Source organism: Neophocaena asiaeorientalis, unplaced genomic scaffold (genome assembly GCF_003031525.2).
Source record: "Neophocaena asiaeorientalis asiaeorientalis breed wild unplaced genomic scaffold, Neophocaena_asiaeorientalis_V1.1 scaffold283, whole genome shotgun sequence".
Taxonomy (NCBI): domain Eukaryota; kingdom Metazoa; phylum Chordata; class Mammalia; order Artiodactyla; family Phocoenidae; genus Neophocaena; species Neophocaena asiaeorientalis.
The window spans coordinates 2,268,687-2,291,805 of NW_020172827.1; the positions used below are offsets into that span (position 1 = coordinate 2,268,687).

Genomic DNA, 23,119 nt, shown 5'->3' on the forward strand with positions numbered 1-23,119 from the left:
CCAGCCAGAGATGGCTAATTTGGTCAGGAGAGCCACCATACCCATGCCCACATAGGCATCAAGAATCAATCACCATACTCTTTCTAAGTAGAAGTCTTCCCAATACTACACACCATGCAGCTACGCTTAATGGACTGGAATTGTGGGGCTTGAAAAATATAACGAAACAGATCATTCAAAACATATTTATGTCTGATTCTTGAGTATGACATGTGATACTGTTTAGTTATAGACCTGACATGACGTTCTAATTTGGTTGTATTTAGGCTGATATCGAAGTGAACTTGAAGTCCCTGAGAACTAGCCAGTATAAATACCTGCATCCCAGGAGCTTACATTTCAGAGGAAGCCACTCTAAGATGCAGTGGTGGCTAGAGATAGCCTGCTTGATGAAGTTTAGTCTTCAGTTGACTATACTAATTTCCTGAACTCAATAAATACAGGCTTTTATCTTGGGCTCAAAGAACCTAATGCTTTCAGCTCTGAAGTATTTGTCTTTAAGAAACACGGGACCAATTTGTCATTCCCGTGGTTCTTCCATATATGAGAGAACTGCCCAACTTTCAATTAAACCATAGCAGAAAAAACTCTCTATCAGGGTGGCTGGAATTAAGTTGCTATGGCAATGGTCAAGTCTGCATGATTTGGAGACAACTTTTTGAGAACAAGCAAACATCAGCTGTGTAGCTAAGTTCCAGGCACCTGGAACTTTCAGTGGAGTCACATTTTGCAGGGACTTTGGTGACAATAAAAAGATGAGAAAATATTGTCAGCCGTCATAGACAACTATAGAAAAGAATCTTCCTCATTCATCAAATCAGAGATTCAAATGTCATCAAAATTGTTGAGATGGGAAGTGGGGAGGCAGGAATGATGGAGAGGCAGGGAAACAAGTCAGGAAAGAAATAATTTGGGCAAAAATGGAAGAGGATCAAAGAAGATAAAATCAGTGAAAACACACTTATTTCCACCTATGGAAACATGTTAAAAACCTAGAATGTTGTAGAAGGAAATTCGCTAAAATATCAAAGGGTTTATTTTGTTAGGAACACTATAGATAACTCTTTGTTTTCACTGGTACTTTTCTGGTTCTCCCACATTTCCTATGTTGGGATATTATTTTTAGAATTATAAAAAAATATTTTTTTTTTAAATTAAAGAGACTGTAGCTTGAGATACTTGCTCATTACAACAGCTTCTCTATCCCAGATACACATGCAACACAGTAACTCCAGGGAAGGGCTTCTGAAATGTTTTCTATAAATCTAATCTTACCACATGAAATTATGCTTTAAATTCATTAAGGCTGTGGTGACAGAAATTTACAGCCTGGGCCCCAAGCTGGACCATGCTCAAAGACCCCTTTTCTCTCGTTGGGTACAAAGGAGCCAAGTGGGCAATGGAAGAGGTGTCTTCTCTGGTATCCCCATTGCATGGGGCACTTGGGAGGAGTGTCTGCTTCTGTACATACCTGAGGATCTGTCCCCACAGATGGCACAGATGTGTTTCACCAGAGATCCAGGGCTAGTGGATGGGTAGTTCATGTTTCCAATGCCAGGAAGCCCTGGTAAGGGTTTGATGTCCTCTGAAATGCTGACACTGTTGACCACATTTAGCTGTAAGAGAAAAAAATACAATAAAACACAGAGCTAGGGTAAACCCAATCCCTGAGGCAGAAAGCAATAAGGCCATCCTTGAGGGGAAAAAAAGTGGGTTCTATTTCAAGAAGTAGTTTCCAAGTACAGAGTATCTAAAATTGCCTATGAGGGATGTGAATTTAAGGGAGAAAAAGAGTAGCATAGAGGAACGAAGTCATTTTTAAATGCCAAAACCTAAACCAAAAATCACAACACATCTACATCAGAGCTCTCAGCTTTTACTCATTTTACTCATGTTTTATTTGAACTAGAAATCCACGCGGAACAGCATACTTAGGACAAGTCCTCTGTGTATTTTTTAATTTTTTATTAACTACATCCTGCCTATTCAGCAGTACTCCAAGGGGAGCTATGGCCCTCAGGCAAAAGACTTAGACTAGGAGAGAACCAAGGAAAATATGCAAATCTATCCGTTTAGTGAATCAACAGTCATTCACAAGCACTCACCATGTCAGGCACTGTGCCAGGCTCTGGGATACAAAGGTAAATAAAATGCATACTCTTAAGACGTTCACAGTAACATGGAAGAGACGATACGTGTAGTGGTCATCTCAACAAGCCTACCGAGGATGGTAAGCCAAATGCCCAAATCATTGCAATAGCACCAAAAATTAGGTTAAAAGTCCCGGATCATGTTTTTGAACTTGTCTCTAAGGAACAAATATCTTCCCATGAAAATATAAAATCTTTAGAGCCAGAGACCATCTGCCTTGTCTTCCAGGTGCCTGACGTGAACCCAGCATGTGGTAGGGAGTTGGTAGAACTGAATGGCTGAATAAACGAACATGTGTGTATCCCTTTCTTCACCCCTTATCACAAGTTAACATTAACTCCTCACCGCCACCCCCTCCTTGTCTCCCGGTGCTCTTAGGGAGATGACTGAGAAGCTGCCTCTACGTGTCTTGTATTCATCAAAGAAAAGTTAAATAAATACAAGCCGGTCATCCAATCAGCAGTGTTTCTGTACCCATGGGCACAGGTCAACGTTCTAGGCACTGTGAAGGGAGATATGAAACGGAGGTCTGTGTGTCATTCCTCAAAGATGATGAAAATCTCACTGAGGAGTCGGAACGTGCCTCCAAAGAACACTTCCAAGTAAGTTCAAACAAAAGTGGTGCTGAGTAAGTGTGAGTTAAGTGCCCGGTAGAGGCACCTGGTGAACATCTGGGGGTTTAAGGGAAGGTCCACTGACTTCTGCATGGTCTATGTGACTTTTGCCTAACTGAAGTGACTGTAGTTCCCAAACTGAACCAAAGGTAGGATTTTCTTCTCTATTCAAGGCCTTTGGGACAGAAGGAATGATCAATAAAACCTAAAATACAACAGAGGGCTTCCCTGGTGGCGCAGTGGTTGAGAGTCCGCCTGCCGATGCAGGGGACACGGGTTCACGCCCCGGTCCGGGAGGATCCCACATGCCGCGGAGCGGCTGGGCCCGTGAGCCATGGCCGCTGAGCCTGCGCGTCCGGAGCCTGTGCTCCACAGCGGGAGAGGCCACAACAGTGAGAGGCCCACGTACCGCAAAAAAAGAAAGAAAAGAAAATACAACAGAGCCTGAGTTAGGTTCCTTCTAAATTTACTAGCTTTTCAATTCACTAAGCAAATATTTATTGAGCATAGGAGGTGGGCAAAGGCTCTGGGTTAAATGCTGCAAGGGATGCAAAAAAGAAAAGACAGCTTTCAGGGCCTTGCTTTGAAATCAAAGTCACCAGGAATTTTTAAAAATTCATTCATATGAGGGATGAAAACACGTCCATGGTGGGAGAATTCTCCCTCCTCTTCCTCTTTTTCTTCCCCTCTCCCCCTGCTCCCTCCTTTTTATACAAGGCTAAGGCAAGACATCTATGTCTTATATTCAGTATTTTGTTTTGTTTTGGTGTAATACAGTGGTACTCAACCCCAGATGTACACCTGGGAGCTTTGGAAAAAATTAATTCCAGAGCCCCACATGCAAAAGTGGTCTGAGGGCCAGTATGGGCTAGGAATTCTGAGTGCCTCAAGGAAATAGTTATTAGCACTTAGTTCCACCCCATGAAAGAGATGAACCCCCCAAAAAGAGCCCTCTAGCTAACCATGACTTTGTCTGCAAATCCTCAGATGGATAAGAAAGGTCATGGGAATAAGGAGGAGGACACCGTCACCTCGGGCTCAGGAGACCCTCACCCACCTTCCTCTCCCACTCCCATCTCCAACAGGACCATACCCACCACCTCCAGCCCACAACAATCACAGAACAGTAATTATTGTTCTTGCTACTGTAGGTGCTACCGTCCAAGGAAAGTTTGCTCAACGCTAATTAGCTATTTTAATCCTTACGACAACTCTATGAGGTTTTCCTATTTTTCAGATGAGGAAATTGAGCTGTAAAGTGGTTTATTCTTAAGTTCATTCAGAAATCCTGGGATACAAAAAGGAAGAATACACAGGCACTAACCCAAGAAACTGACCATCCCTGAGATTAAAAGCTGGTTGGGATAATTTAAGAAAGCAAGTGAGATTAGGGAAGATGTCCTGAAGGAAGGAGCATTTGAGCTGGGACTTGACAGCTTTAAAAAACGGGGAGCACAGGGAGATCAGCTTGGTGCTTTGTGACCACCTAGCGGTGTGGGATGGGGAGGGAGGGAGGGAGAGGCAAGAGGGAGGGGATATGGGGATATATGTATACGTATAGCTGATTCACTTTGTTATAAAGCAGAAACTGACACACCACTGTAAAGCAATTATACTCCAATAAAGATGTTAAAAAAGTTAAAAAACGGGCAGGATTTGGATGGGCCAGTGATGGACAAAAAGTTTTGACAACAAAGGCCTGAAGGGAAGCCCAGGTATTTGTGTCCGGTGGATGGATGGGAGACAAGGCTGGAAGGTGGGCTGTACTTGATTGCCCAGCTAAGGAGAGTGGATCTAATCTGAGAGGCAATGAGGAGCCATGAGGTTTCCAGCAGAGAAAAAAGGTCCTCAAAGTATGAGGCAGCAGCATGGGGAAAGACTGAAGGAGAGAGACACCAAGCCTATTGCCCCTGCCCAGGTACCATGTTAGGTGCCTTCCCAGATCTAACAGGTGGGAGCTGGAACCCCGGGCTCCTGGATCTCAGGTCATCGTTCCTCCTTCCCCACATTGTCTGTCTCGTGTGGCAGGAGCTCCCCAGACCGCCCCTGCCCTGACTGCTTCCCGCCCCACCTCATTGGCAATGAGCACCCAGAGGAACCAACTTGCTTCTGGCCACTCTCTCCTGGAAGCCTCTCTCCGACACCCCTCCTCTTCCTGAGTTGGGCTGGCATTAGGAGGCAGTGGCTGAGACAGGTGGGTTGATGCCCTCGTCTCCATCAGCCTCTTTGCTGTCTTGGGGTTTGTGTGGGATCAGAGCAATGGTAGATGAGATCGAAGGTGGCCCCCAGAGCTCAAACCCATTAGCTGCATGGTCCCCAGTGCTGCGGCCCCAGCTGTCTTGTTCCATTAGAAGCAGCTCTGCTGAAGTGAGCACTTTAGAGCCGGGATGTACCAGGCGGCCGGCTGCTCCTGAGAGAAACACACTTGGCTGGCCTGTCTTCCATTTGCAGTCCTCTCAGCCAAGGAATGAATGCATACTAGATGCCCTGGAGCCATCACAGAACATTGGGAGCCACCTTTCCGAGCGGCTTTCAGCCCAAATTATTCCACTCAAGGCAGATACGTGGCCAGACAAGCAGGCTGCAGGCAGGCGCACCTCTTCCAATGAGCGGTCTCCTTAGAGTGGCCTTTCTTTAACCGAGTGAGGGTCTTTGTCAAAAAAAAGTACAGAGCCTGGACCTGCCACTTCCTTGCTGTGTGATCTTGACTGGGTGACTTCATTTAGAGAAGCTGTTTCCTCATCCACAGGCGACAGCAGTGGGTTTTGAGCTCAGAGAGTGTGTATGGCAGGGGGTGGCGAGGTTGAGTAAGAAGCCTTCATGTCTCCCACCTCTAGTTCACCAGACCTGTTTTTATTTGACATGTAATGGCTTCCAAACATACTTTCACTTGAAGGAAAGACTTTATGGCTTTTTAAAAAATCATTAAACAGATGATCTTTAAGGTCTGTTCTAGCTCTAACATTTGCAATTCTTATTATCAAAGTATTCTCTGTAAAAATGCAAGCATCTGAAAGGATAATAATTTGGTTATCAAGCACTACCTGGGCAGGAATTATCAGGGACAGAACCCAGGTCAGGCAGCTGGGTCAGGAGAGGAGAAAGAGACGGGAGCCTTCCAAAGGTAGGGCCTGCTTCGGGGTCGAGCCAACAGATATCACACTTACAAAAATGCAGCATTAAACACACACACAGACACACACACACACTCAGAAAAACGTGATCTAGATCATTCTGTCTGAAAGCTGCATAAATATCTTCTCAATTATATATTTGGTGTTTTGGGAAATTGTTCACTCCACTTAGATACTCCCCAGGGAAGGGACTGAGTCTTAAACATTTTTTAGATCTCCAGTGCTTAGTGCAATGAATGATTGTTGAAATGAACTTCTCTAGAACCTTTCAACAACAAAGTACACACACCTGAACCAATGATCACACAGTTGCATAATATATATCACCTAGGTGTATGATCTAGCACCTAGGTATAATAATAATATTAATACCACCTTATTGCCATAGAGTATCATAAGTGCTTAAGCAGTGATTTTTCAAATCCACATCTCCTTTGATATTCATAAAAAATCCCTGTAGGGTAATCAGGGCAAAATGTGTTACCCCACAATAGAGGAAAGGGAACTGAGATAAATAGAAGTTAAAGTGGTTTGCAAAAGTTTACCCCGTCCCTGCCTCCAGAGTATCAGTTCATTTCTCTTTATTCCTCAAGACTGAAAATACAACAAGAATTAAAAAAAAAAAAAAGAAGCTCAAATACCGGGAAGACAGAGCCCAGAACGAGACCCCCCCCCCCCCGCTGCCCCCACACTGAGCGCTTCCCTTCACCCTCAAATTGCACTTACCCTAGACCCAGGTCACACAAGGCGCATGTTTCCCGGACAAGTCCCGCTCAGCCTCAATCCTGGGCAAGAAAGGCAGGATTCATAGGAATCATCTATGCAGAGTGTCCAGAGTCCAGCTCACCGTGGCTAACACTAAGAGCACTAGATATCATGTGCTATCTAGTTAATTGGGCAAAGTGTCACTGCCGTGTGGCTCCAGAACCCAAGCCCCAACGCTGCTCAGCTTCACCAGTGCTGGCAAGCTTAATATAGCTCCCAAAGCCAAACTTGGCCTTGGCCTCTGCACACAGCCCAGTTGGCCAGGACCAAAGCTTTCAGCTGACCTTTCAACCCCAATCCCTCTGTACAGACATATGGTCCAGGAATAGCGTCCCTGCCACTCACATGGCTGTGAAGCTGAATTTATTGGCCAGGTTTGGCTCAATTAGACTGGAGTGTGGTGGCTAAAAGCAGGCTTGGAGGGCCGGTGCCCTGCCCCTTCCCCACCCACAAGCCCTGACACTGGTCATTACCTCACCCTGTCTTATTTCTTCCTGATACAATGATTGCCATTTGAAACTACCTGGTTTATTCATTTCGTTTTTGTCTGTCTTGCCTGCTACAGTGTAATTGCCATGAAAGTACAGGCTTATTTAGTGCTTTGCCCCGGAACCTAGGACGGTATCAAATAGTGCCTGGTACGGAGTAGATCCTGCTAAATAGTTATTTGAATGAATGTGAATGTCCTTTGCAAAATTTCACTTTTGTCCCAGAACTTCCACCTCTCTTTCTGTCTCTAACCTATTGACTTTGACCTGCCTTCCTGGCATCTGTTCACATGAATGAAAATGAATAAACCAGTCTCTTCAAGTGCCACATTCTAAAGGGTATGGTATCACCAGCTCTGCCGATGACAGTGGGTGAGGGTGACATAGAGCCATGTCCCTCCCCACCACTGTCTGGTCCCCACTCATCCGAGCGGTTGACATCTGGAACACACAACCGGGAGTTCACAGGGCCCTTTTCCATGCTCCCTTCGGTTCTGCCCCTACACCTTCGACAGCACGTACAACGTTGCAATTTATCTGCGTGATGTGGCACATCCCCCACAAGACTCCTTGGGAGCACCGATTATTCATCTTTTAATCCTTGGCAGCCAACAGGAAGATCCTGGGGTCACTGGTTAAGTCAGAATACACCACAGCAGTGGGCAAACGCAGCATCATAAAGATTGAGTGGGGATGTGGAGATTTGGGGTGTAACCCTGGCTCTGCTGTGACTGGTGGTGTGAGGTTGGACACATCACCTGAGCCCACTGAGCCTATGTGGGCTGAAGGACTTAGAACTAGTGGTTCTCAGCTGGGCGGGGGTGGGGCAGTTAGAATCCTCTGCGGGAGTTTTACAACCCACACAAGGGCCAAAATACGGGATAAGGGAGAAATGTGTACTCTGAAAAAGGTCCTACAGGTGAGAGCCATTAGATTACAAATTGGGGTTCAAAGGGCTGGCCAAATGGGACCCACAGAAGTACTCTGCTTGGCCCGTGGAGTACTTAAAGTCTTTGAATTTGAACAGCTTCAGGGTACGAGGGCAGCTTTGTACAGACCGCACCAGGCTCTTTCACCTACTTGTGTTACCTGCCTGGCCCCTGGCTCCTGCAATCCCTACACTAGAAGATCGCTAAGGTCTTCTCCAGATTCTCTAATCCATAGATGAAAAAATTACTGAAGTCCTTACCGGCTGTAAAATTCTATGACTCCACATGGCTTTGCTTTCAGACTCTGAGCACATGAAATGTCTTGGAAGGGACTCTAGGGATAGTCTCTGAAGTTCTCTTTGTAGCAGTAAGAAATGCTAACACAGTGGGAGTCCTGCCTCTTCTTAGAACTATAAATTCAAAGGAGGCTACAGGACCTACTAATTCTGCTGCTAGATGTCTTGAGGGACCCTGGTCCAATAGTGAGATACCAGAATAAGGAGAGAGGAGAGTCTGGTAGATAAGATCATTGTTCCTAATTCTTCATATCCTTTGCATTGTGTCTTTGTAGTTCCTCCCAATGAAACAGGCACAAACTATTCCCCTGTCCCACCAATGTTGGAGTTGGTCACACAATTTTCTTAGGCCAATGGGATATTAATGGACATGATGTGAGCAGAGACTTCACTGTATTTTTGTGATTTGGTTTAGACTTTCGCATCCCTGGGAGATACCTTGAGAAAAGCATGCCCCAAGAAGTTGCTGCTTCTTTAGTCTAGGACATGAGGCGCTGATCCGCACCCAGGCTGCAGCCTCGCCCAGCTCACCCACCATCTGAAACAGAGCCTTCCTAGCCAACACATAAACTTGTGAGTAAGAAAAAAATGTGTGTTTTTGTAAACCGTGGCAATATGGGGATTGTTTGTCATGCAGCATCATTACAGCAATAGCTGACCGCTACAAGAAGGGAAGGTTGATAATCTCAGTGTGACATTGCTAGAAGGAAGTACACAGCATCTGGCCATCCTGTAGCTTCCTCAGAGCAACAATGTAGTATCTACCATGGATATACATCCTTGCCTCTGTTGTAGCAAAAGGCACTAGGAATTAAAGTGAGGGTTGTTTTTTTCCCCCCGCGTCTCCATAATCTTTACCTCTATCTCAGAGATAGCATGTAGGTAACACAGTCTGCCTTGCTCTAGATTTATCCGTGTGCCACATCTGCCTATTTGCCCTCTCAACTGTAAGCTCCTGGAGAGCAAAGACCACATCCTGATCATTTCGGTATCCCCTATAGCAGGGGTCCTCATCCGGTGGGGCCCCAGACTGGTACCGGTCCACTGCCTGTTAGGAACCTGGCCGCACAGCAGGAGGTGAGCGGTGGGCGAGTGAGTAAAGCTTCATCTGCCGCTCCCCACTGCTCGCATTACCGCTGAACAATCCCCCCGTTCCCCACCCCTCCCACCCACCGATCCGTGTAAAAATTGTCTTCCACGAAACCTGTCCCTAGTGCCAAAAAGGTTGGGGACTGCTGCCCTATAGCATGTCATAGAGCACTGGGCACTTCACTGACTCAAAGAATACCCAGTATTGAGAAGAATCAAGGGGGTCCACCCCATGGAAGACAAACAGGCTTGAGAGACACTGAAATCACAGCCAGGGCTGAACCATTGAAACCACAGGGGTGGCTCCCATTCAGCCACAGTTTTCTGGACCGTGAGGCATCATCAGTTCTCTGGGGCTCCTCTGCCTGAGGGCACACTCAATGAAGGCCCTGCAGGAGAGAAGTCTGCAGAGACAACCCAATCCCTTTGCACGCATGCACTCAGCACCTGCCGAGTGCTGCCTCTGTGCCAGGATGAAACTATTTAGGATGTCTAGAAAGACGCTGGAGTGGACAGACGGACACCTACCTGAGAGCTGGGCGGGGCAACCAAATTGATTCCCGGAGGGGCTGCAAGAGCTCCTGAGGGTGGGCCCATGGCGGAAGTGATGACTCGATATGGAGAGCCCAGGGCATTGAGGGGGGTCCCCACTGCACTCAGAGTCCGTGGGGCACTCACTGGGGTGTCAGTGTAGCTGGGGTGGCTGTCCATGGGCTTCCCTGTGGACAAGGCTGCCGACGGGCTCATGGACGTGGAGCCAGAGTGGCTGGGGGAACCTGTAAGGAGAAGATCAAAGGTGATGAGAAGCTAGGGAAACACAGGGATGGCACACTATGACAGAGCCCCCTCCTTTTGTTTCCTATATCCTTCCCCTCCTTCCAGCCACACCTGCACACCTGTGAACTCCCGCAGCTGGTAGAATAAAGGCAAGCAAAGAGCAGAGAGGGGAAAGGGCCTCCTGAAATACTCACTGATGTGCCAGTCCTCTGGTGCACCACATGAGATTCACCTTGCATTGTGTCAGATCAACAGCCAGGGCCACAGGGGCATAGCCCACACGTCCCCAGGCCTGGGTGACTGTGACCTGAGCCAGCCAGACAAGGAAGGTGAGTCAATACCAAACCCCCAGTTGGGGGATGGAGTGAGCAGGTGTCCAGGCTGCTCCAGAATTCCCTGCCTCAAATTCCTATTGCTCTGAGAACTGGGGCAGGGCTGAACCTATAAAGTCGGGAGAAATTCATTCATTCATATGTAACGAACATCTATTAAGGTGCAGGAACTACATCAGGAGCTAGGGATTCAGAACTGAAGGGAACACAGTTCCTGCTGTCGGAAACACAATCCATAATGACCATGGGGAAGGCAGAGGCTCTTATCATGCCCTTGACTGCCAGGAGCTTTTGCAGCTTTATGTCCATAAGGTTCCTGTCCCCCCAATCTCTTGGAAGGTTAATCACTGCTCACGGAAGAAGACTCAGGACGCTTGGGCATGGCTCAATGGCCACAGAGGCCCAGGAAGCGCAGCCAGTCCTGCCCAGAGTGTTTCTGCCTCCGGGGATAGGGAGCTGTGGCCACAAGTGTTTATGAAATGGGCTCTGGGCAGACGGCACCTGGTACCATTTTCCCCAGATAAGTTGAGCCCAAGTTTAGCTGCAACTCAAGATGAAAGAAAAGAAGGGTGCCCCACTGCCATCTCAGGAGCTTGGCATGCAACATTCTCTCCAGAAGAGAGGAGCTGTGAGCCTGAGGGTCTGCAACAGCAGAGGAGAGATTGGGAAAATAACAGAGAAGCCCACCCTAAATCACAGTGCCACTGCCCTGTGTGGCTGGCATCGCAAGAACAGATTCAAAGAAACCATGTGTTAGGCCCCACCACGGCACCCATGCTGTCCTCGTGGATGGGACATGAGAGGATTAAGGGGAGAGGTGGTCAGTAAGCATGGTTTGCTGGAGAAACCATCCAATTCTCTCCCCTTCCTACTGGAGCCCAACACCATGCCAGGCAGATAGGATGCTGAAGGGAGTAAGTCACGTGCCTGACCTTAGGTGGTTCACTGTTGGTTCAAGGAATATCCCTTGAGTGCCTTCTACATGCAGAGAAGGCACTGCATGTCTTAAGCCTTTCGGAGACCTCAGTAGCACTGAGCGTAGTATTAGGAACAGAATTTAGGGAGGGAGGTGCTCTCTTCACATTCTGGAGGGAAGCGTGGAGCATCAGAGGTATAACTGCAGCTATTCTTAATCATAAATGTCCCACTAGAAAAATGTCAACCTGGAGTTGCCCTTGGAGCATTTGCTAACTTAGTTAAGGTCTACTTATGGAGAGAACAGTCACTCTCATGTCTGAGGAGTCTGTGCCCTTCTAGTGATTCTACCTAGGAGTTTCAGTCTATCAGGTGTCTTGTCTCATAAACAGATGAATCCCAATCATGATCTTTTAAGTACCACAACTGAGGTGAACCAAATGCTCTGGGTCCACAGAGTAGTGGTAAAGGGGTTTAAATGAACAAGTGAGACACTTCTTATGTGTCCTGAATAGGCAATTTCCATACATTAACTCATTTTATCCTGATAATAGGCCTATGAGTATCATCTCAGCCTTTTTTTTTTTTTTTTTTTTTTTTTTGGGGAATCCGCTCGGCGGCATGTGGGACCCTCCCAGACCGGGGCACGAACCCACGTCCCCTGCATCAGCAGGCGGACTCTCAACCACTGCGCCACCAGGGAAGCCCCTCATCTCAACCTTTTACAGATGAGACCACTTAGGCTCAGTCTCACCCCCATGCTGCTCCCAGTTCTGGGATGACTTATCCCCACCTCCTTTGTCTAGCAAGTTCTGATTCATCTTTCAAGGTCTAACTCAAGTATCACCTCCTCCAGGAAGTCTTCCCTGGTATTCCTACTCTGGTTTAATGCCCTTTTCTGTCTTGTAAGTAACAGCTTGTGTATTTCCTTGTATTTTCCACTAAATTGAGAGGGGGAAAAAGTGTCTGTTTATGTCTCCTCACCACTAGCACTGTACCAGCATTAGCCGGGAAGTAAGCGGCAGAGCCTGGATTCAAACTGTCAATCTGAAGCCCGTGCTCTCTCCTGTGTGCTCTGTCAAGGATAGCAGAGATGATTCAGAGAGCCATCATATCACAAAGTACAAGGTAACTCAATTATGAAATGGTCTCTTGCTGAAAGTTCATCTGAAGAAGAGAGAAGGGGGCACCTTCCAAGAACTCAAGACAGAAAAAACAAAAATCTTCCCAGACGGTCACTGATTAGAAAGAACAATTTTAGACTCTTCTGAGGCGCTGGAAGTCTGTGACATTTAAAGAGGCCAATGTACACCTTGAGCCTGTTACTAAGATAACATGTGACAGGTGAGTTAGGAGCCAGCCCGACTTGATGGGCAAGGAGCCGTGAACTCAGCAGGGATGACAGCTGTCCTTCCCCACAGCCAAGCCATCTGAGGGAAACCGACTTTCCCTTCCAGCGTCGGCTTTCCAAAAATGGACCAAAGGGCCCTGCATATTCTGTTTTAATTGGATCTCAGAAACTATGCCTTTCATTTCTATATCCCCAAGGTAAAGCCCAGTGCCTTACACCAGGCTCAGAGCTATGGGACAGACAGGAACAAGATTTTCTTTCACACATTCATCAACCTGACAGTTCCCAAGGTGTGGAAACTGCAACACCAGTGGTAAGGGACATTTTAGGTCGTATTTTAAGCGGTATGTAGGCAAACCTTTTGAAAATATTAATAGTTTTAAATTCATTTTCACTGTCTCTTATTTACAGCAAGTGACTCTGCTTCCGTTTTTTATATAAAATGATGTTCCTCAAAATTGCTATTTAAGTTTTCAAAAGAAAAGTAAATTGACCTCAGAACACTTCTAAGTACAAGAACACATGTTCGATATCATGAAAATAGTATGCAAAGGTATGATGTTTAAGAAACATGAACTGTGCAAAATATAAAAATATGGACTTGGGGAAATTCAAAACTTGCTTCCAGAATAAAAGGGTATGTGAGAGAGATTTAAAAGTACATTGTTTTTATTATATTTAATAATAATATAAATTAAGACAATCAGAATACGGCTTGACTACTCAGTGATGACAATGGTATATTGCTGAGATAGAATTAAACACAGTTAAAGTTTGATTTACAATGGCCTTTAAAATGTGGTTTGTTTCTGTTGAGTCAATGACCCAGAAGAGATGGGCTACTTTATAACCGTATTTTTTAAAGTAAAATTCCAAAAGACAAATACATCTTACACAAATGCATTTTGGTTCTTTGCCTCTCACAATGACCCAGCGTTTCTTAGAAATAACAGCCTTGCTTTTAGAAAAGGTGGAAAACAATGCCTATGATGACAAAAGTGTTTCTCAATGGAAAATTAATCCATTCTCCCAAATAGACTCTAAAGCATACCCGTCCATGACACTTTTATCAGCCTCTTTTGCTCTCACTCCTTTTTTTTTCATAACCATGTGGGAATTACAGCTAGCACAAGTTTTCCAGAAACCTGGGTTCTAGTCCAAATCCGAAGTCAGGTTTTTCTCTAATGCTTCTCCCTGGCTCCTCTGCAGAGGCTGGGAGCCCAATTCTCCAGCCTCTGCAGCCCATCAGCCTTGCTCGCTCCCTGACCACACACCCTCCTGATCCCTGTCAGCCTCTCACACCATGCCCACTGTCAGATGCCCGGGAAATACACAAAATCCGTACTCTGCAGAGTTCACTCTCTTAGCATAGCCATGATTTTTATAGAAATTAACTTATCTGATGGGAGAGGACTTTCTCAGGGGCTTCTCTTCTCTCCTGGCGACATACTGAAGAAACGCCTTTCGTATTCCCGGGCCTTATTCTCCCCAGTAAGGAGCCAGCACCCATTGGCTTCTAAGATCCCTTCCAGTGCTGTTCCATGCACATTGAGGTAGGTAGCATATGGCTCACTGGCATCTAAAAGAAGTGCAGGTGGTGGTCTGGAATGGTCTGAGTCTGCACCACTTGCTGAGGGGCCCCTGTCATCATCAGCTGGACCATGTTAGCCCTTCAGGCTGTTTGGGATTCCAGATTGCACTTTGAGATGCTGCTGGTGTCACCAGGAAGCAAAGCTCTTTGGAAATCTGCAGGGTGCATACACTCTATTGATTTCCGAAGCCTGTGTGTGCATTGTATGGGCATTAGGGGTGCAGTCTATATGGAATACAAGCCTCTGAAGCCCAAAAGTCCTAGGTTGGATTGAGGTTGTACCACTTTCCAGTCACATAAACTTGAGCCAGGAACTGGACCTCTCTCATCCACAGTTTCCTCAGCCATAAATGGAGATGTGCATACCTATCTCAGGGGTGCTAAGAGCATCTGAGACGACTGGCCCAGTGGTAGCAGCTGCAATTTCTTACCATACTGTAAAAATGGTGAGGGAGACCTGAGTCTGGCTTGAATACCATTGTAGAAGATTATGTAAGTAAAGGGTTTAACCCAAGCCATGTCAATAGTAAGTGCTCCGTTAAGGATTGTCACTACCATACACTAGTACGTACATACCAGTTGTTTATAGTATTAGTCACTCCTCTGAGCACAGAGTGCCCCTCCATTATCCCAGCCCCCCCAACCCTTCCCCTAGGACCCTCCAGATCCCCCCAGAATCCATCCCAGCACAAAGATATCCTCCATGCTAACTTCCATTCTGAGTACCTGGTGACTTACTGCCTGTCACATATTTTAAATTTCACCACGATTATCATTGTGGTATCTAGCACTGTGCCTGGAACATGCTAGATGCTCAAAAAATATTTGTTGCCTAATCAATGAATGGAATAGACTTTTTGGTTAATTAGTGTATACAACTATATATAGAGTTCATCAATAGATATTATTTGCATAAGAAATCTATGTCTCTGATTGTTTACCAAACCCAAAATCCCTGCAATCTCTAGACAACAAATTGCATGTGTGTGTTGAGGGGGTACTTATTGAGAAAGAGAAGCCCAGGTACTTAGAACTACAGAATTCTTACCAAGGCAAGGAAGTTGCTTAGCAACCTTATCCTCAGCCAATCAACGTAAAATGTTAAGCATGAGTCTTTCTAATTGGCTAGACAAGAGAACAAATGGCTTGGTGCTTCCACCCCTTTACTGCTGTACCTGGGTAGAGAATTCACTGTCCCAGCTTCAGGATGGAATGGAAACTTATGATGAATCATTGATAATGGTTAATACCCATCCACAGGGAAGGGGACAGAGGCAAAGACTTGCTATTTCTAAGAGTCAGAACTCTCCATTTGAAGTCCAGGGAACATCACAGGGCCCTACCCCACTCTACTCTCTGTCACGGTGGGCACGATCTCACACTCAATCTGCCTCCTTTTCTCCAATGGAGGAACGTAGTACATAAGCCTAAGAATCACAGAATATTCAGAAACCTGGCCTGTTCTTCCTAGTTGAAGGGAAACTTGCTCACACACCCTTTCCCAGCTTGGCTTGTAATACACAGACAGGCTGCAAGAGAGGTAGGCCAGGGTCTGCCATATGAAGACACTTAATTGACAAATTTTATCTCCTCTACTGAGTAACAACAACAGATAATATTTATTAAGCAATTGCCATGAGCCAGACATGGTTCTAAACACTTTACAGATATTGACTCATTTCATCCCTACAAATCCCTTTGAGGTTACCAACTCTCACCTCTATTGTACAAATGCAAAAACTGGGGGACAGAGAAATTAAATAACTTGCCCAAGAGAACATGGCTAGTAAATTATACAAGTGGTATTTGATTCTAGGGGAAAAGCAGCAGACCTGGATTTTAATCCCAGCCCCACCATATACTATACTAGCTGTGCAGCGACTTATAGCTGTTACTCAGGACCACTCTTCCATCAAGCCTCCCTGGGCCCAATTTCTGTCCCCAACTCTGCCCTTCCTAACCCGACTCATGGCCCCTCTCAGGACTTTGACCTGGTACTTTCCTTTTTTTTTTTTTTTTTTAATTTTTATTGGAGTATAGTTGACTTACAATGTTGTGTTAGTTTCAGGTGTATAGCAAAGTGAATCAGTTGTACATATACATATATCCCCTCTTTTTTAGATCCTTTTCCCGTATAGGTCATTACAGAGTATTGACTAGAGTTCCCTGTGCTATACAGTAGGTCCTTATTAGTTATCTATTTTATATACAGTAGTGTGTAGATGACCTGGCACTTTCTGACTAGAACACTTCCCATCTGCCTCCAGCCTCTCACATCAAACACAAGCTCTGGTTTCCTTCATCAGGGGTCCCAGCTCAGCCTAACCTTTTCCTCCCTCTTTCTTCCACAGAAGGGATACTCAGATGCCAGGGGCTGTCTAATATGCATTTCTTATATTTAAACTGCTGTGGCATTTTCAAAACCCTTTCACACACACATCAGAGCCGCACGGCACGGCCACCCTGAGACCGGACGGGAAGGTATTTTACAGGCACTGAGCTCCACATTTTAACAGATGTGGACACCAAGATATTAGTTCTCAGGGAGTGAGATGAAGTAGAGGCTGCATCTCTTAACAGGAAGCTTTCTCTGCTACCAATGTCCTTTCTGGCTTTCTTGATGGGGAAAATGAAGAAACGTGATGGAAGTGGCTAGCGAGCTGTGGGAGAAGAGGCACTCCTTCTGCCCCCGAGGCTCAGCCCCCTTGGCCTCTCAGCAGGAATAAGAGAACACAGCAGCTGATAGGCTGACACGGCTGTGTGCAGCCCTGGCCAACTGGCCAGCCTTTCTGGGCTCACACAGTGTAGCTCTGCCTGATTCCTGCAGTCCCCAAAGGAGAGCTGGCTGGCTGTTCAGGGTAGGGGCTGGAGGTTGCTTCTTCTAGTGCCGGGAGAAGGGGGAGGGGGAGATTGGCATCCTCCACTCCCCCCTCCATCCCTCCCTTCTCCCTCCACCCCCACCCCCTCCCCTAAAACCTGTAATGATGGAGGTAGCGAAAAGCAGGCAAAGATTGATAATCAGCCTCATTATTACCAGCATTATATATAATTATAGCAAAACCTCACTCATTTGGATCAATTGAGAGAAAAATCAGTCTAAATTCATGACAAGTTGGCAGATTACTTTTAAATTACGATTTTAATACTTCTAAGTAACACACGTGAAGAGTTTGTGCTTCAAGTACCACAAGCTAATGGTTATTAAGTGGGGATTTTATAAAATCTGCTTTAAAAGACTCTTTTGTAATTAACACTCCGTTAATATGCTAATGAGGTTCCCACTATGCTTGCTTTTTAAATTGCTCGAAAAACGATGTAACGTAAAGAGGCTCAACGCTTCTACAATCTTAGTTGCTTAACAAACCTTTTTTGTTATTTTTTCATGAATGAGCAAATACAGACTAGCTCCTGCCATGATCAGTTTAATCACCATTCCAAATTAATTCTGTCATAAATTAATAAGGCCATATTGTTTTGGGGTAGAAACCAGACTTTCAGGACTTGAAGAACCACCTTATTTTATAGAAGAGAAACTAATCCCAGAGAAGTTGCATGACTAGGTTGAGGCCACACAGGACAAAAACACTGGGTCTTCTTCTCCCAGGCCCAAGCTTATTCCATCCACTACATACCGCCTTACATTCATAAAACTCTTTATAATTATCTGCTGTGTATTTCCATATCAATTATTGGTTCCGTCAGTCAAAAAATATTTGTTGAGCGCCTACTGTGTGCCAGGCTCTGTGCTAGGCACTACGGATATAGCAGTCCCTTGGAGGCCACTGTCTGTTCCATTCAAGCTTCAAACTGACTCAGAAGAGTTGAAAGGGCAGAAATTATCCCCATTGGGCAGATTAGAAAACTGAGGTTCAGAATGATAAAGTGACATTTTCAAGTGCTTATTGTGAATTACTAGAGACCTAGAATCTGAGTCTGGCATTATTTCTGTCAACCTTCCTACATGTAATTAATGGCATTTGGCCGGCAAACCAGCCTTCCCACCCAGGACCAAATTTGAACTTCTCTAGTACAGATGGATATTGTGCCATCCCTAACACATTCGAGGCACCAGGGGGTACTGGAGCAGGGTCTCCACCAACCAGGACAGGCTGTCTGACCCTTTAAACAAGTTCCATGCACTGATACACCATGTACCAGCCCATCCACCAAGACAAAGGCCAGGAAGTGCTCCAGGCATTTGCTGAGGGTGCCCCCCTCTCACCCCTTGTTCCTGAAGTACTTGAACACTAATTCTGCCCACACCCAGGTCTTGAATCCATGACCTCAATCCCTTTCTCTGTCTATATAGGCTTCTTGTACATATATGCTCTCCCTAGCCTCTCAATATGGACTGTCTTCTAAAGACAGCAGTTGTCTTAAAATACAGCCAACCATATCCCTAGTGCAATGTTACCATTGGGTAATGGACATGGTATTATTTGTTCTCAGGTTCCAGGTACCTAAATTCCTTGAATCTATTCACTTAACTTCAGCCCCAAGAAATGTTTCCAGGAATAATTCATCTCTAACTGTTCTGCAGACTTCAGAGCTTGTAACTGGTTTATATACTCCTTCAGGGCAGAGGATGGGTCTTAGTTCTCGGTGTCCCACACAATTATTGCACAAGCCAGATGCTGAGACAAGGTGTGCCAAATGAATGATTGACGGGCATTCCCGGAGCAGTCTGGATATACTTGCCCTCCTGAAGATCTCTAACCTTTGCTCTGCTCCCCATGTCACTGGGGCTGAGAAAACATAGGTACCGTGAGCCCCAAGCCTTCCAAGAGACTGCTTCCTCATGACACTAGTGACCAGCCAGCCGAAGGAGGGACAAAAGAGATGCTGAGTCACAGAAATGAAACCCAGGCAACCAGCCTAGAAGAAACAGCCCAACATATTTATTAAGCACTTTCTTTGCCGCTCCTCTTTTTGTAAATGCTTTTTTAACCAAAGATCACAAGCTTTTCCATTTTTTAAGTTCAGATGCTGAATTCTGAAATCCCATCAGGAATTTGAGTTTGGTCTTGAACCTAGAAACGCTTGCTCTCTCCCTCACCCCTTTCTCAGTTACAGTATCTGATAAAGGGAACCAAGGGCCCCAGGGTATGCAAACTGAAATTGAGGAAACTCAGGGGGACATGACTCGTTAAGGACACTGGCCTGGGGCGAAGGTATCCTGAAGATTATAGGGATGGGAGGTCCCAGGTCACTGCTCTGTTTCTGCCGGATCTCATGAGTGTCTGCCCTGGAATAACTCGTTAAAATACAATTTTCTGTAACTGGCACAGAATCGATGTCTTCTTTACTTCATTTTGTCAGCCTCTCCTACTGCACAGTCTGACACTTTAAGAACAGGCATACCCCCTCTAAGAAAAACCTACATATAAAATTTTAGCTGAACTTACTACCATAGTCTCCAACTTTTCTGAAGCAGGAAAGAGAAATGAACTTTTACTGTGTGTTTACAATTATCCAGGCTTTATTTTATTGAACCCCTATACTGTGGAAAGTTAACCCTGACCCTGTGTAGTTGGTAGTACTGCTATTTTACCAACGTGTTGGGGGAGGGCTCTCTGTGGCTTAGCCTCCCTCTACTCTTCTTTCTGCCACCCCAGGTGGCTCCCGAGGGGACTCAGGGGAACCCAGTTTGAAGACCATAAACAGCCACAGGTCCTGGGCAAGACCCACCTGCTTTCCCAAGTGTCCTCATCTGTAACTGAGGGCTCAGAACGGATGAGCAGCAAGTCCTTTTTCTAGCTTTAAAGATTGACCCAGCAATCCTACTACTGGGCATATACCCTGAGAAAACCATGATTCAAAAAGAGTCATGTACCAAAATGTTCACTGCAGCTCTATTTACAATAGCCCGGAGATGGAAACAACCTAAGTGCCCATCATCAGATGAATGGATAAAGAAGATGTGGCACATATATACAATGGAATATTACTCAGCCATAAAAAGAAACGAAATTGAGCTATTTGTAATGAGGTGGATAGACCTAGAGTCTGTCATACAGAGTGAAGTAAGTCAGAAGGAGAAAGACAAATACCGTATGCTAACACATATATATGGAATTTAAGAAAAAACAATGTCAAAGAGCTTAGGGGCAGGACAGGAATAAAGACGCAGACCCAGAGAACGGACTTGAGGATATGGGGAGGGGGAAGGGTGAGCTGTGACAAAGTGAGAGAGTGACATGGACATATATACACTACCAAACGTAAAATAATTAGCTAGTGGGAAGCAGCCGCATAGCACAGGGATATCAGCTCGGTGCTTTGTGACCGCCTGGAGGGGTGGGATAGGGAGGGTGGGAGGGAGGCAGACGCAAGAGGGAAGAGATATGGGAACATATGTATATGTATAACTGATTCACTTTGTTATACAGCAGAAACTAACACACCATTGTAAAGCAATTATACCCCAATAAAGATGTTAAAAAAAAAAAAAAGATTCAGCTCTTGCAGGGAAGGGAAGGGGTGCAGGGAAGTTATTTAGAGGTAGTGCTGTTAATCACGCTAACTGGGGGACAATCAGAAACAGTAATGAAACTTCTCGGGAATGATCCCCTAGGGGTTGGCAAACATACTCAACAGGGCACATCCCTGTGCATTAGCTTATGCATTTGACCACAGCTGCTTCCCCATCACAACAGAAGATCTGAGCAGTTGTGGAAGACACTATAGCCAGCCAAGACTAAAATGTTTACTATCTGGCCCTGTAGAGGAGAAGTTTGCCAACCTCCGCCCTAGAATACAAAATCAAGTTCCATGATTAAAATCAAGTGAGGTTCACCTGGAAATTGCACAGGCTCCGGACGCGCAGGCTCAGCGGCCATGGCTCACGGGCCAGCCGCTCCGCGGCATGTGGGATCTTCCCGGACCGGGGCACGAACCCGTGTCCCCTGCATCGGCAGGCAGACTCTCAACCACTGTGCCACCAGGGAAGCCCTGGAAATTTTTTTGACCTTTGTCTTATTAGCACCTTTGAGGGCTCAGTCCCCTGCCCCCACCCCTGTCATTTTATTCATCTGCTGCAAGTATGCATATTCAAGAAAAAACATTATGATCCCTAAATAAGTTGTGAAGAGCACAGAGTAAGAACTGAATATGTTACTTGTTGTTCTTACACATAATTCACCCATTTGGGGTGGATCTGGGACTCCACACACCCGCCCCCTTCCACCTCCTCTCCACCCTTCCCACCCCCTCTGCCTTCCCCAGCAAGCAGCCAGAGGTATGCACAGTGTAGGGTTAAGCGCAACACTCCTGACATCTGCCCGGATTTGGATCCTGGGTCCACTCCTTACCAGCTGGGTGATCTTGGGCAGGTTACCCAACTTCCTTGTGGCTCGACGTTTCTGTCAGTAAAAATGGGGACAGGGATAATAATGGTACCTTACCTCCTAGGGTCCTTGAGAATATTAAATGAGACGGTGCATGTAATGCCCTTGGAAGAGGGCATGGCACATGCAAGGTGTCTAATAAACGTCAGCTATTATTTTCACTCTTTTGAGAAAATCACTGAACCAAGACCTGGGTCAATCTCATGAAAGCCACCCAAACCCAGGCATTCTAGAACATTCACTTCTTAGATTCCCTGGGCCTCTGTGTTTTCTACTTTCAAATAAGGGGAGAAAATAGCAGCTTCCTCTGGGAGCCCTGGCATCCCAGCCACCCAACTCTGGTGGCTAAATTCTCTGCAGATACAGAAGCTACATAATGAAGGGAAGGAAGAGGTGGAGAAGTTTGATTACCCTTTGCTTAATTTCTTCCCCCAGCTGCTATTCAGCTCTCTATCTCTTGGTAAGATTGTAAATGTTTCAGAAGATAGTTTATACTGAATATGTTCCTTCCTAAATCTCGTAAACAGTTATTCCTTCCTACATAAACCCTAACCACTTACATCCATGGTAGGTCCCTATTAGCCACCCACACATTTGTTGGAGGGGAAAAACATGTTCTGGCGCGCACACACACATACACACCCTCCTCCCACATCCTCATATTGCCCTCCATACACACACCCGCACGCACACGCACGCACCTCCAACTCAACCCCTCCTCTATAGCTATTCTTAGGTGAGAAGGGGAATATTCTGCACAGATGATCAGAGCCTGTAGGGCAGGACTCTTGCAAATCAGTAGGGCCCCCAGAAGAAGCCAGCAGTTAATTGTCCAGAGGCCACCATTGCTCTTGAGTGACTGCTAACCTATCCTGCGCTTTATTCCTCAATGCCAGGCTACTGTGTCTGCAACCATTGGGCAGTACCGTGGCTGGCTTAGGGCTCTTCACCCCCTCAAGGCGGGCACTGCGGCCTTAGCTTCCTGCAGCAAGTCTGTGGCCCACAGAAGCCGTGAGAGGCAACTCAGCACGTCCTGGACTCTGGAGCCAGACTCCCTGCATTCAAAGCCTTGGCTGTGCCATTTTCCAGCTATGGGACCTTAAAAGAAGTTACTGCACCTTGAAATGCCTCAGTTTCCTCGCTGATAAAAGGAATGTGATACTATTAGTAATAGTACCTACTCACTGTGTTGTCATGAGGATTAAATAAGATAATACTAGTGAAGTGTTTACAGTGGTAGCTGGCACTTAGTAAGCGCTACTGCGTGCTTGTTAAATGAAACAAGAGAAGTTCCCTCTCCCCTGATCTCCTTCTCACCCTGAGGATTACCGCACAATTGGA

At 45.9% G+C, this 23,119-nt stretch overlaps 1 protein-coding gene across 2 annotated transcripts in view; it reads right to left on the bottom strand.

The window, feature by feature from the left end:
- Positions 1-23,119, bottom strand: part of RXRG (retinoid X receptor gamma) — a 44,440-nt gene that overhangs the window by 17,783 nt on the left and 3,538 nt on the right. The window contains exons 2-3 of one of the 2 annotated variants that reach the window (XM_024741973.1): positions 9,995-10,242; positions 1,472-1,616 (exon numbers count right to left, since the gene is read on the bottom strand). In XM_024741973.1, coding sequence (XP_024597741.1) covers positions 1,472-1,616; positions 9,995-10,242 — 393 coding nt within the window. Of the gene's footprint in view, positions 1-1,471; positions 1,617-6,625; positions 6,849-9,994; positions 10,243-23,119 lie in introns of those variants that run through there. The other variant, XM_024741974.1, reaches the window with a different exon arrangement.